This window comes from Haliaeetus albicilla, chromosome Z (assembly GCF_947461875.1).
Source record: "Haliaeetus albicilla chromosome Z, bHalAlb1.1, whole genome shotgun sequence".
In the NCBI taxonomy this organism is placed as follows: domain Eukaryota; kingdom Metazoa; phylum Chordata; class Aves; order Accipitriformes; family Accipitridae; genus Haliaeetus; species Haliaeetus albicilla.
In genome coordinates this window covers 6,848,434-6,863,125 of record NC_091516.1, presented here as the reverse complement: position 1 = coordinate 6,863,125, position 14,692 = coordinate 6,848,434, and the positions used below count along the sequence as shown (strand labels likewise).

The 14,692-nt window shown below is 44.0% G+C and overlaps 1 protein-coding gene across 5 annotated transcripts in view; it reads left to right on the top strand.

Annotated features, from left to right (window-relative positions):
- Positions 1-994: 994 nt before the first annotated feature.
- The window catches only part of SLC38A9 (solute carrier family 38 member 9), a 55,208-nt gene continuing 41,510 nt past the window's right edge, over positions 995-14,692 (top strand). For 2 of the 5 annotated variants that reach the window (XM_069776984.1, XM_069776988.1), the window contains exons 1-3: positions 995-1,171; positions 5,897-5,953; positions 10,389-10,540. In XM_069776984.1, the coding sequence (XP_069633085.1) occupies positions 10,437-10,540 (104 nt within the window). In that variant the 5' untranslated portion in view covers positions 995-1,171; positions 5,897-5,953; positions 10,389-10,436. Of the gene's footprint in view, positions 1,172-1,709; positions 1,789-5,896; positions 5,954-10,388; positions 10,541-14,692 lie in introns of those variants that run through there. The other 3 variants (XM_069776986.1, XM_069776985.1, XM_069776987.1) reach the window with 3 other exon arrangements.

Here is a 14,692-nt window from a genome sequence, read left to right as displayed (position 1 = left end):
TAATACAATGTGACCCTCACTGTATATCTAATCTTTAACCATTTTGTTGGTCCTTGTATAACCGCAGGCCGGGAGGAGACAGATGATATGTATATAGTTCTTTTTTGCCAGCCCAAAACCGGGTTTGTTGTTAACTGCACGGTGTTAAACGAGATCCTAGGGGAGAACTGAGGCATTTATCATAGTATTAAGCGAGGTTATGAACGGGGTGATCTTTAGTATGTATAAATAGAAGGTGTGTATAAATAGAGGGTGTATTGAAATGGCAGTGTATGGGCCATTTTGTTGTATGCATTCGTTGAGGGGGAGGTGTCTGTTGTGAACTTGTTTGGGTTCTGGTGGCCGCAGCTGTCTTGTGCAGCGCGTCGGCTGTTGCACAGGTTGTCTGCTGTCGCGCCGGAGCAGTGGGGAGCCTGGTCGGAGATAGATTGTATAGAAGACCCTCAGCCAATGAGGAGAGTTCGAGAAGTTTCTAGGAGAACTACTGCACCTGCACAACCAGGAGGTGGAGAGTCTTTTAGGAGAACACGCCTAGTATGAATACCTAACGGCTGTTAGACTATAAAAGAAGCTGGGTTGTTTTTCACAGTGCACGTCTTGGTAGAGTAGAGGCTCCCGGCGTGCGCAGCGCTGTTTGCTTGCCTTTATTCATTTAATAAATTGTAAACATTGATTGGAATCCTGTTTGAGACTAAATTCATTTATCACATTGCGGAATGTTGTTCTCACACTGGGGAAGCTATCTCTGTATCTCTGCTGTCTTCCTTGCATGCGCTTCAGCATTTTCCCAAGCATGACCTATAGATATCCCTAGAATTTTTACGTCAGCCAGGGTTTCGGTGATGAAAAGGACATGTTCCCAGCTTAACTGGGACCAAAAAAAAAACCAACCCCTCTAGGCTTAAAAGCGGTGAACGTAAGTGTCGCACGCCGCCCCGAGCCGGGCAGGGCCGGGGGCGCGCGGTACGTCACTGCCCAGGGGCGGTGCTTGGCCAGTCACGTGGGGACCAGCGCGGTTTGTTTTGGCAAGCGTTAGGTCTCCGCTTTGACAACGCACCGACTGCCGAAGCACGGGAGCGAATGGGTGCGCTGCCCTTTTTTTTTTTTTTTTAACAGAGGCACCTCATCCACCGTCACCAGCAAACGCAAGTCTTTTCTTCGCGGCTGTTTGGTAAGTGCTCGGCCGTGCCGCGACGGCCTCACTCGGCAGCTTGCCCGGGCGCGGAGCCCGGCGGCCCGCAGCGCTCGTCCTTCGCGGCGGCGAGGCCCCGGCGCCTGAAGAGCGGCGCGCCTGACTGCCCAGCCGGCGGCGTCCCTTACGAAGGAACGGCGGGGCGGGCGGGAGCGCCCACCGACGGCCGCGGCGCCGCCTGCCCTGGGCCGAGCCCGCAGGCTCGGCAGAGCTACTCCTCGCCTCCCGCCTTCGGTGCGCCACGGGCAGTCACCCCTGAGCCCGAGCCCGGGCCCGGCGCAGGGCGGGCAGCAGCCGGCGGCGGGAAGCGCCCCGGCGCGCTGAGCCCCGCCCCGCCGGCCTGGCGCCGCGCACGGCTCCCTGGGCAGCGTAGTCCTGCGCTCGGCAGCGCCCGGGCGGCTTCCTCGGCGGAGCCGCCCTCGGGGACTACGCGGCCCGCCACGCCCGGGAGCTGGGGGCCGCCGGGAGCCTCCCGCCCCCGGGCCGGCCCCGCCCCCGGGCCGGCCCCGCCCCCGAGCCGGCCCCGCCCCCGGGCCGGCCCCGGCCCCGGCCGTTTCCTGTTGCCGCCGCGGAGCGAAGCGGTGCCGCCGCCGCAGGTAGAGGAGTCGCGTCTCTTTGTGCGGCGCCGGCCGGCAGCGCCCTCGGGCCCGGCCGGGGCGCGGGGCGGGAAGGGCGGCTCGGCGGGGGCGCGCCGCGGGGCCCTCGGGGAGCTCCACGAACGCGGGGCGGCGGCAGCTGTCGCTGCCTCGGCCGCTCTGGCCGGAGCGCCGCCTGCCGTCCGGCTTGCTCGGCCCCGAGGGGGGCGGCGAGCGGGCCGGCCGAGCCGGGGCGCTGCCTGCCTTCGGGGCGGGCCGCTGCCCTCCCCTCCGCTCCGCTCCGCCGCGGGGGCGGGCTCGGGCTGGGGCTCCGAGGCGCCCTGCCAGCCGCCGGGGGCGCCGGCTCCGCGGGGAGGAGGGGGCCGGGGTGGGAGCGGCTCGGCCCGCAGAAACTGACCCGCGGCGGCGGCGCCTCGTCCGGTTCGACCGTAACGTGTTACGTGGGAAAACGACCAAAACATGAGAGGGTTGTCTGGCGCACAGAGGCGGCATGAAAGCTCTTGGGGCGATCCGTAACCGAGGGAAAAGCTCACATCGGTTTTGACGGGCCTGTGGACCCATTAACCTAAAAAAAAAAGAAAAGTGTTAAAAATATAAGTTAATCCCTAGGGGGATAACTTTATCTTCTTGTAAGTATTTCTTTACAGTCTCCACAAAAAAAAAAAATCTATATACAAATACTAGAAGCTTTATCTGTTGAAGACAAATTAACCTTTCATTTTTTATTAATTTTCCTTAGACTTATCATATGGCAGCAACCACATACCCATTGGTTCAGTCTGAGGTACACTGAAGCTCAACAGTGGTTCAGCTTGTGTACTGAAGAGTCTTTTTCCCCCCCCAAAGTTACTAGCTTGAATTTACTAGTTTACATTGCTTATACAGTTTAAATCATCTTCACCCAATACAGTTGTAGGACAGTGTGGACAAGCTAACCAGTGGCAAGCTGACTCAGTTTTAAGGAGGTCTGAATGTATGCTACTACTCTTAGGACCGGTATAGTATTCTCCAGTCCTTTCTGTTGGAGGACTCACTGCCCCAAAAGAGGAACCAAGGAACTCTGCTTTGAAGTTCTTGTCTTTCAGTGTAGAGCCTGCTTATTTCTCACAATTTATACACGCACAGCCTGCAGTTTACTTGAGATTTATGCCTTGAGCTTTATTCATCCATTCACCTGCTCAAAATTTAACAGAGGACCAGGTCCCCTCAAGTAGTGCTTTCAAAAATAATTTTGCTTATTTGAACTAAATACTTTCACTAGTGGATTCTTGTATTTAAACCATGAGTGTGAAGTGGGGTTTTGGGAGTAGTGGCTTTAAATAAGAAATGAAGCAAGATGTGTCCACAGTTTAAATTGTCACGGTTTTATTTGTCTAACCTGGTTGACTGGGAGCTATCCTCTTAAGAACCACTAGAAATCTCAAAACAAAGAAAGAACAGCTTTTGGTGGCAGAATTCCTACAAAATGATTTAAGACTGCAGTTGTAATTAGACAGGTTGAAAAGTAACAACTTATAGGTGATTGTTTATTTTAAGGTCCGTGACTTCCAAATTAAGAGTTCTGGCATCATCCGTGATGGCTGGTCCACAGGGTCTCCTTCTACATGGGGAAATTGTTAACCAAACCACTGCGAACGTCAGTGCAGCAACTTTAGCTTTAGTAACGTGGAGCATAAACAGCTGTTGGAGCTCCAGCTGCTGTTTTCCCAGCACCACGTCCAACTGCACTGGTAGCCATGATGGCATGGTAGAGGCTGTGGTGGTCATGGCCCTTCTCTGCCTTCCTCCCCCTGCCCTCTGTGGAAGGTTCTTTGATAAATAGCAGTCCTACAAGCCAGCTAAGCGCTGTCTGTGCTCATGGGATGACGGACTAACTGAACACAGTTTTGTTCCTGCTATGGGGTAAACCTGTTTGGTAACCCTCTTGCGTTGCTTGGGTTGTAATTGAATGATCTGTTGAGATGGGTGTCTCATCATACAGCATTGACACACACATTTGTAGCTGAGCCATAAACTCATCATTAGATTCACAGTGCAAGCAATTTGTAATACAGTTTTGTCATCCAATACAAAGAAGACCGGATCACAGCACAGCCACCAGGCTAGAATGAGGTTTTTAAATTTGCTGGGTCAGTATCTTCACTCTTTGAAGCTTCTGAGACTTTGTAAATGGGGGGGGGGGGCAGGCAGGGGCAGGCAGAGAGAGAACCTGAACCCAGGGAAAGCAGAAACTCCTAGGGGCAAACCAGTGAGGATTAATGAAGGTCTAGCCCTGTTTAGATTACCATCTGAAAGTCATGTGGAGTGTAGCCTGGACTGGGAAGACTAACTTGCGTGCCTCTAGGTATTGCTTCACAGTTTGTGACCAGCAGCAGAAAACCTGGATTATTAAATTCTCATCCACTTGTTCCCTTTTACTGCCTTTCTGATGTAGTGCTTCAGATGTTTGTAGGAGAATTACAAATAGGACAAGAGGGCATACTACGTCAGCTTCACCCCAGGCAACCAGTGAAATTATATCCTGGAAAGAAAAGGGACAACAGGATTCAAAGTCTATGCAGACTTTTTACCATTGAAGGATATCTTGACATTAATGGTGTTTGAATATGTAGGTGATTAGATACTAATGGTGGTTAGGACTGTATTGATAGCATATGATTGGAAAAAGTAATTGCTATTTCAAGCCCTTACCCAGAAGAGAATCCCAAACTTATTTTAGCATGCTGACAGTTTGGACAGACTTTTTATGTCTGGAAGAGTATTTAAAAATTTCCTTCTAGATGTAGCCATTTCTTCATAAGTGAAAGGTGGACAACTAAGCATGCTTTAGTGTCAACATTGCTCCAGATTTGTGGGGGTTTTGGTACTACAAAGGTACATCAAGAGTGTATTTCCTTTATAATAGCTATTGTGGCAGATCTACCTTTTTATCTTAATAACTATGCTAGATACAGCCATAAAAGTTTAGGGAGGTGTTTTCAACAGCACTAAATGCTGACTTTCCTGGGGGTAGCAAAGCCAGAGTATTCCCTCCTGGAGTCAAATGCTTGGAGGAGTACATAGCAGGTATCAGTTATGTGATAGATTAGGAGTTTCACAAGCAAAACCAAACGCTTTCCTCGCCAAAGCTGAGTTACAAAGGAAAAGAAATATGGGTGCAGAGAAAACATTCTTACAGCCTTTTCCCCTCAGCAGCAATACAGCATGCTGCAGGGGAAAACATAAAATTTCTTCCTTTGTTCCTGCCTTATCAATAAGATTTTAGTTGTGGGAGAATGCAGTTATCAGTCTCTCTGATCTTCATCTTTGCTGTCACTAGTAGAAGTTAGGAGAGACATGATGGCTGTGGCAGAGGAAGACAGAAAGCAGGTCCCTGCAGGTAAAAAAATGGAACTTGCAGAAGAGTAGAATACTGACAAGCAAATGGCAGAGGACCTAGAGAGACAAGAAGGACTTTTAGAGAAGCATATAGGATGCAATATATTGAGGAGAAAATCACTATTTCTCATTCATTACCAAATACGTTACAAAGCAAAGCCAGTACCTGTGCACAGAAAATTAAACACAGAAACCTGTGTTTAAAAGGACAGAGGTTGCAAAGTTGAAGTATTCAAAGGTTGGATTATTAAACTTATCTAAGTTTAATGAAAATTAAAATTGCCTAGGCAATCTTACCTCATCTTGGTACATACGAGTTATGATATTGATTAGGAATACTTAGTTATCAGATCATTATTTTTCTCAGGCTGGACAGTTCTTAGAATAGGGAATGTTTTATTAGAGCAGCAAAGTGATAGTGTTCAGTTCACTTTTGCATGAGACAGACATACCTTATTTGCTGCTTAAAAATCTTTAACTGCTCCTCTTTGACATTTTTTGCAGTGCTTAGTACGAATCACAGCTAAGTTTTACATAAAAGTTAATTTCTCTTCACAATGTATCTATGAGCTAAGGCGAGTATTGGTATTATCCTTATTCTAAGGACAGGGAATAAAACACAAGGAAAAATCCACTAATTTTGAATCCTCAGTTTGAGAGTCACTTGGTTGCTTTCAAAATATTTAACATCATTCAGTGGTCACAGCACAAATGCTCTTTTGTTTTGCAGCGTTACATGACGAAGGTTCTGAGCAGAAGGAAAAAAACAGGGAACATACTGTCAGAGGTAGGTGGTCCTTCAGGCTGTGGTTTTAGTTATGCTTCTAGCAGTATTGCCTTCTTTCTTCCACAAACCATACCTGTGTCTCTTTGAATGGACAGTGAAACTGCTGGTTCTGGAGAACTACAACCCACACAACCCCAGACAAGACCCAAAACAATTATCTTCCTCTTTAGATTTATTTTTTTAGCCAGATCTATTCCCCAGTCCTGTTCTTTCCACCAGGACAAGAAAGAAGACACATAGCTGCGCCACCACAAATAGGGGGAGGAAAGACTGTGAGAATGAGCAACAGGGAACAGTGATGCTTTTGTAACTCATAGCACTGCTGAAGACAAAGTACCATGAATTCATATGACCAACTCCAGATACACTACAACTAGCAGGAACCTCTTTCCCACTTGCAGTAAAATCCAGTTTGACAGCAAATGAGTCAGATATCTTTAAAAGAGCCTTCTCCATTTCTAAGCAGCCATACGTTAATTCCCAGAGATCCATAGTAATTCTTCAAATGCAACAGTGGCCTCAGGGAAACTGTAAGCACAGTGTATCGTGAAATATAGAAACAGAATGAGGTTTGTCAAGCAACTTTGATTTTTGACATGAATTCTTTGTGTTGGACATCCCCATCCTGATTACAGGCTTTTTTAAGACCATATAGCAAATACTGCATGTCATATCACAGGTTTTTAAAAGAAACCTCTGGAATGAGGTGAGCATAGATCAGATACCCGGTATAAAAAAAATCTTTAGGGAACTAGGACACTAGGAAAGTAAGCAGTTGAGAAGAGGTTATTGTAATGGAAACTGTCAGGCAGTAAGTTCAGATGGCACAACTGGCTCCATCCCGTGTATTAAAAATGTTTATTGAGAGTGCAGTCCAGCCAAAAGCGGTAGAAATTAGATAAAAGAGAGGTTAATCAGGTTCATTCTTCTTCATTTTGCTCTTCTGCTTACAATTGTCTTTTAAGCTGTACTGACTCTAGCTGCAGACTTTACATCTGTGATAGCTGCATCTATTTGTAATCAATTTGTTGGTCATAGGCTTCACCTACCTGTTCTTAACAATAAGCACTTAAAAAATAAGTTGGTTTTGCCAATCCAGCTTTTAGGTGGACCTTAGAGAGTCAGTAAGCAACAACTCCATAAGCCCCAAATCACACTGTCAAGCCAAACTTAGTGTATGCCATGTTTTGGAAGGATTATTTTTCTTTATGGAATACTATAAAATGTTCTGAGTTCTTTATTTATAGCCATAGTGCAGAAAAAATCAAACTGGTGATCAATGTTGTCTGCACTTGTCAGATTGAATTGTAAAGCACAAATACATTATTTACAACAGGTTTTAAGGAATGGATGTGTTCAAAGCAGTATCTTAAATTAGCATGTCGTGTCTGCTTTATCTGCACTGTAAACCGGGGCCTGTGGAAGGAAGGGATCTCGGTACCACAGTCTTCCGGAAAGTTCTGGCTAAAAACACTTCTGAGTATTTGGGATTTGAATTTATTTCAAATTTCAGTTCAGTCATTAGGAATTTAAGTTTTCATCTGCATTTTTATGACTGAATCCAAAGTGTGATTTAAACTCAGAGATATTTGCAAAATGCAGAATGAGTGAGGGATCTGTATCTGAGGTGTATCTGTTCAGAAAAAGCATGCAGGATGTTAAGGTGAAAAAGAGAAAAGAATGGAATAAAAGAAGATAATACCACATTACCAGTCTTCTACCCAAGACTACTGGTGAGGTCTTAGAAGGAGGCTGTAGAATCTAGAGGTGACAATTAAAAGCAAAAAATAAAAGTACATGAAGGCTGGTGTCTTCAGGGGTGGTCAGAGGGATGCAAAAAGTATTCTGTAATGGGAATGTCAGAGGAGTGGGTGGATATCTGTAGCAGTGCATGAAATCTCTGGGGTCTTTGGGTTTGTTTCAGAAGTATTTAGCTGCTGAAGGAAGTTGGTGTGCACTGGGATGAATTTAATAGTGGAGTGTGCAGGGAATCAGTAGGGAGGAAGGAGGTGACCTAGAGCTCTAGAAAAATAAGGGGAATCAATAGGAAAGAAGTGAACAAGAGGAGAGCTATAAATGGGGTTTGGAAGGGAACAGAGTGCCACATGAAATAAAAATATTGCTGTGAACTAAGAAATCTCATTGTAAGCAGTGCTTAGTAAAGGCAAGTTTGGAAAGCAATTTTGGCAGTGTGTAGGAGAGACAGAAAATAGAGAGGAAATGAGCAGGAATTTCTAAGCTGAGCATCACCAGAGGAGCTGAGAAGGATGAGAGAATGTAAGACATTCAGTTGAGGCCAAAGAACCAGCAGCAATAATGTGGAAGAGAAGGATTTTAGGGCAAAGAATCTGAGCTGATGGTTTATAGAAGGGCTAGAGTGGCAGAAGAGAGGAAGCAGTAAGTTAAAGTAGGTAAGAGAAGCCCCATCTAGGGAAGGCTCTGGAAGGAGGAGAGGAAAAAGCTTTAGAGAGTGTGACAGCAAAAATGAAGTGCAAGAGAAAGAGGATGCTACCAGGGAGTGCAGATAAGGCTCTTAAGATTGCCTGGGTTATTATCAATGATCGCTTGTTATGTCCTCTCAAAGAGCTAAAATGAACAAGAGAAAATCATGCCTTTAAACTCATAATCATGCCTCAGTAACTTTGTTCCAATCTCGTCATGGATGCCGAAACTAGGAGGAGACTGGCAGCACTGCCAGATGAAATGGCTTCACCCATGCACTATCGCCGCTTTGCACGAGCATGCGAGTGTGTGCAGCCAGACAACAAGCCCCAAGCTTTGGATTTAAAGCAAGGGAAAGAATGGTTAATTTTCATCCCGATCAGTCTTCCCAGTCCCGTTTAGTGTGGGATCACACAAATGCCCTTGAACTGTCAAGGGCAGGACTAGTGCTTTCAGTAGCATTTCCATGAACTGGAGCCTCCAGTGGTCCCCTCCCCTGGAGAGCAGAGAGCCATTACCTGTGCACAGCACACCGGGGGCGGGGAGGGAGAGGGGGAGCGTGTCCCTGTCATCTAAAACGCACCTCCTCAGCAGGTTGAGCCAGACTTAGTGCTTCTGCAGTCCCAGCCATGCGCTCCTTCAGTGTTTTCCCACTCCTCCTTTAGCAATTGTTTGAACCTCAGAGAGTCAACATGGTTGAAAACTGCTAACTTTCCTTCCTTTTTCATCCTCTCCTTCAGATTCTTTGGGTTTTTTTGCCTGAGGCAGGATGAGCTAATGAGAGACTTTGCAACATACAGCTAGGAAGGGATAGAAGCAGTGCTTAACTTAGGTTGATGTAGTTTTGGGGATTGGGCCTTTACAGTGTATTTCCCTGAGGATACAGGAGGATGATACACACCTCATTCTTCCTATCCTACCTTCCTCCATCACCACCCCAGGTTTCAAACATGCAGTGCCATTCTTCCTTATATTGTGCCAGCTCTGGTTCTCATCTCTTTCTGTCAGCCTGTCGAACATTCTAAAGCATCAGGAAACAGTTCCACCGAAAGAGCAGATACTTCTACCATGTGTTTGAAGAAGTAGTCCTGGCTGAGGAATTCTTCAGGAGGTAGCAGGGGTGAGAGCTGTTAAAGCTGTTACATTAATTCATCTGCACACGAGATCACAGCAAGTCCCATGTGAGGACTAACTCAGTCCAAGTGGAAATCCATAATCTTAAAAGTGATCTGCTCCCCATTGTTTGGCCAGGAGTGCTCTGAATGCATATAATACATTATTATGAATGTGTTATTAAACCATTTATTGCCTTTAATTCAAAGAGCCTGGACACAGTAGACTGCAATAATCTGATCTTTATTCTGGGAAATATACTGGAAAACTGCATATGTGCCTGCTGCAAAGTTTGAAATAATTTAGTGAAACAATAGTCTCTAATAACTAATAAATTGTTCTTGGCTCTGCTGTTGCAAATTGGAAAGACAGCTTCTTTAAAAATCACACTGGTCTTACAGTGGAGCAGTAAGAAAAGGAGTCCCATGCCTTGAAAGCAAGAAGGTAAGACCTATATATGAATATATTTCATGTTAATTTGCACACAGTGGACTCGATTCTTAGCTGTGGTAGCTCAAAGGAAATTCAGATTCCTAGCCTTACTTTTTACAAACCTGTTTCAGTCCCAATATAAACAACACCATCCATCATATTCCTTTAATTTATATTGCCTCTTGCAGTGCTAAAAGAGATTCAGAGCACAATTGTACATTGAGCACTTTACTTAAATGGATAGTGTGTTGTAAAAAATACTGTCCCCGCTGTACTTGCCCTGTGATGTTTACATTATGGAATGAGAATTACCAAGTGGCAAATAGAAGGGATTTTCTGGTGCTTTTCATCCCAGGAGCTTCTGACGCTGTGGGACTCTGCTAATGTTAAATTCATAGCAGGGACACAGTTTTACTTACCTGCGGTTGCCTTGTTTCCTTTTTTTTAGGTCAGAATAACTGACAGAATCTAGAAGGAGGTGGCGCATTCACCAAATATGGAAGAGGATACCAAACCTCTCTTGGTTCCTGTCGGAGGCGATGAAAGCAATTATGGAATCATGAATATACAGTTTAATCCAGAAGACTTTAAGTGCAAAAGGTATGAGGAAGGCCGAACCTACAGAATGATTATATAGCAATTAGTTGTTTAATCTTTGCTTTTAGCGACAGAATCCTACAAAGACAGAAGATGAACATTTGGAAACCAGGATCTGAGTACAAACAGTTCCTACTTTGTCTCTATATGATATTATTTCCAAGCACCGGGTGAACAGATGTTCTTATTGTGTTTTGTTTATAAGGATAAGACTCTTCTGTTGACATCACTTCAGAGTGAGTGATCTAATAAGAACTTGGCGTGTGGCTTTTAAAGTGCTCTTCAGACACGGAATATCGTGTGTATGCTGAGGCATGATGGTTTTTATTTAGCGCAACAAACTGAAATGTTGAGACTATGCAAGAAGGCTTGCCAGATGGTGTAGATAAATGGCTGCCAGTATGTGTAAGTGGCTCTGTATGCATTCTGCAAGTGATGCTGGAAAAATACATTATTTGCTAGTGCTGAGGGAATTGAGCGACCTTTGCTGCCGTTAAGAAGAAGAAGGTAGTATTTTTTGAGATTGAGCAAATATGAAAAATTCATCAGCCCAGCCTTTTGCCATGCTTGTGAAAATAACACATATCTAGCTAAGTGGTTATTTTGCATGTTTTCTTAGAGTTTAACAGCTCTGTTCCCCCAAGGAGGTTGGAGTGGGAGACTTCCTCTGCTGTTGCAGATTTCTGTGAGCTGGTCATGGAACCAAATTGGAGATCAGAGTGGGCACTGCCTTTCTGATGCTAGCTGGAGGCACCTGCTCTGCATTTCTAGGCGAAGGAATAGCCCTGTGGTACCTCTTGGACCCTGTTTAAGGTTCTTATTTTTCCCTTTGCATCCAGCTTCATATTTCAGTAAAGCAGTTTTCCTGAAGGAACTAAAGATGGCACTGTTGTATACAAAATCCTCTTGTTGGGGCCCACTTCAGCAAAAAAAATATTCTTGATAATAGCATTTTGCTGCTGTCTCAATCTGCAGCTTTGGAAAACCACGAAAGCCTTCTTAAACCTTAGCCAGGGGCTAAGCAATCTTTCTTTTTCTCTGGGAGCAAAGGCAGGAAGGTAAGTGTCTGAGTGAGCCCAGGGGAACAAATGGAGCACAGGTGTAGGAGCATACAGAATTGTGTGTATAAAGGTTAGGAAATGGTAGAGTACTTTCAGGTGGGAAAAGGAAATGTGCAAAATGACTATGAATTCTTGCTTTATCTTCTTTCTGAGGAGTGTCTGAGCTGCTCAGGGCCCTCCTGGCAAAAGGCGACTGCTAATTTATATGGCTTTTAGGAGCTCCCTGTGTTGGAGGAAGTATGTTTTCTGTTTGAGAAGCACTGGGTTTCAGGTGGTGTGGTGATGCAGTAGCAACGACAGAAGTTTACACCTTGGTGATATATCAAAATGTCAAGATCTGCTTTTCAAAACTGAGGTTAGGTATTGTTTCCTCGTTGTGTGTTTTTTTTTTTTCTTGTGATTTCTTAAGTTTGGAGACTCAGCTTCATAAGAGGTCATATAGCATGTGGCATTTGGTTCCCGCCCCAAAAGCAGAAGCATGTACTTGGATTGTGTTCCCACCTCCACAACCTCCAGCTTTGCAGATCCATCCACTTTGTCCTTACTGCTCGTCCCCTGAGTTCATTCTCCCATTTTCTACAGCTTAATCGTTTGCCTTCCAAGCATGCAGAGGCACAAAGACGAAGGGCATGAGCGCTGGGATAACAGGAAGTCCTGGAAATCAATGTTGAACTCCACGTGTGTGTATTGGAAGAGGCAGCCGCAGTTTTAGAAGAAGGAATGAGGAGGAGCAGGCCATCAGGGTCTGTGTCTGTTGTGGTCAGAACAGTGGGCACATTTGAAGGGCTTCTTCATTAGAGCTTTAGGGAGTAGCAGCTCCAGGGAGGGAGGTTTCTCATGCGTAAAAGTACCAAACAGTGCAAGTGCAATAGTACCTGATTTGCTCTGCTTAGTTTGCTCCTTTTTTTAACTCGCTATTCAGAAACCTGATCAGACGTTGGTAGGTGGTCATTTTGCTTTGATTGAGATAGCTCTTGAAGTGTTTTGTGTGATTTGCTTATAATTGCTGTTTGTCTGTCTTAGTGCTGTTCTGTTCTTTTGTTTGGGTTGTTTGAGATTTGACGGCATTTACATAGTTATTTGGTTTTCTTAACAGCTTGGAGGATTTGGGATTTTTGAAAGGCGTGCTTTTTAGTGTTTACATAAGAACAATAAGTTAATTGTTTTTTAGAATTGTAAATTATTTAGTCTAGTATTCTTTTGCTAATTTGGGGAAAATATAAAGCCAGTTTTAATCCTTTTGAAGAGGATGTTATTGTTCGTCCACAGAGACCTGAATTACACCGTATCAGGTGTGTTTTGCCCATTTTGTAGGTCCCTTTAAAAACTAGAATGTCATTGATGCAATGGCTTATTGATGATTATTGTATGCAAGAGAGGGAGTTTCTTTTTTTCTTCTGACTGCTCTTTATTTATTGTCAACAGATACTGCAATTGTCTTCAGGAATACTTGAACCTTGAGAGAAACAAATGATGTTTTGTGTTGGTTGTTTTGCATATGAAAAAACTGGGCAATGCCCCCTGCTAAAGGGGGATCAAACCTTCCTTTTTCTATTCTTTTTGAAGTCCCTTAGTGTTCTCACACGATGTTGAAGAGATCAGTAGGTGAAGTTAAACAGTTATAAATTAAACAGTGTCTGTAGAGGAGAGTCAGAGAAGCCTTTTTCATGCAGAAGTGGTTGGTTCCCTTTTATTTTCAAAGTTCATTTAACTTGCAAAATGGTAGACAATGGTCAGGACTTACCTGTGCAAGGCTACTGTTGCTGCATTCATTATGCTTTTATAGCTCCACACCCCTGTGGTCTTTTGACTCCATTGCCTGTTTTTCATTTTCCTGTGTTGCTAACATTTCTACTAATTCCTGATATTACTACTTCCTAACTGGGAAGAATTAGAACCTTCTTAATTAAGAACCTTCATACTTCTTTGTAAGAGAAGAGTAGAATAGCTTTGCCTTTGACACAGAAGAGGGAACAGTGCTTGAAATGTGGTATGGTAAAGCTTGTGATTATTTGCTAAAATGTGTATTCCGTGAGCAACACAGGTGGCTTAGTATTGTGCTCTGAAAGGTTATTTTGGTTCTGCATCCAGCATTTTAAGATACTTGCATGGTCATGCTGTAATCATTATAATGACAATGGTGATGTGAATGTGGAAGAAGTTTAAGTAAAATGTATTGCCAAGAGAATAAAAGTCTTATAGGATAAACTGTAAGTGTACTGTTTACAATGCTTAAGTAAATTCAGACAGCTTAGGAAGTAAAAATCAGGTCAGTTGTGGAATTCTTTGTAACAGGTTTCTTTAAGAGAAGCACACTGACATCTGTAATGTTCCTATGCAGATAGACAGTTCCTGATTAAGAAATAGCAACTGATGAGTATAGTTGTCTTCTTATTACTTTTTCTCCTTACTTTAATTTCCATGATAATGAATCAGTTTTACTCCTTAGTTTCTCCTGTGCCATGTACAGCATTCCTATAATAATTTGGTGACTCAGTAAAACAATAAAGCCATAGGAATTTACTAGTTTTATTTCTGTGTAATAATCCTATTGCATCCCTGAAAAGTAACTGATCGATGTCAGGTGTCAAAGCAAGCTGTGCAGTAAGCTAAAGTGGCTCCTTGTGGTCTTTTTGGAGGAGAGGAAACAAATTGTTAAGCATTCTATAAAGAAGGTTTTCTCTTATTTATTTAAATATGAAAAGTTTGTCTGATTTGAAGTCATTAATACCATCATATAAAGCCAAAAGGTGCACTGACACAAAAAATTGCATTATATTGTCACAGCTCAAAACTCAGAAAACTACTTTTGATCAGATGTCCAGAACCAGTTGTTTGTTGTTTAAAAATATTTCAGCAAAGGTACTTGGAAAACAGTATTATTTGGTTTAAAACTTCTTAGGGTAAGTATTCGTCATACTGCTTCATTGCTCTGCAAGATGTGGTACATTGCTGAAAATACCCAGAAAAAAGTTGTAGCACCCTGATGGATGCTAGCAGTTGCAAGATTGTATGTAGTTTGCCAAACAAATTTTCCTGTTGTGCTGTTCCCCCTAACCCTCCAAATCCAACACTTGAACTTTGCCTAGCACAG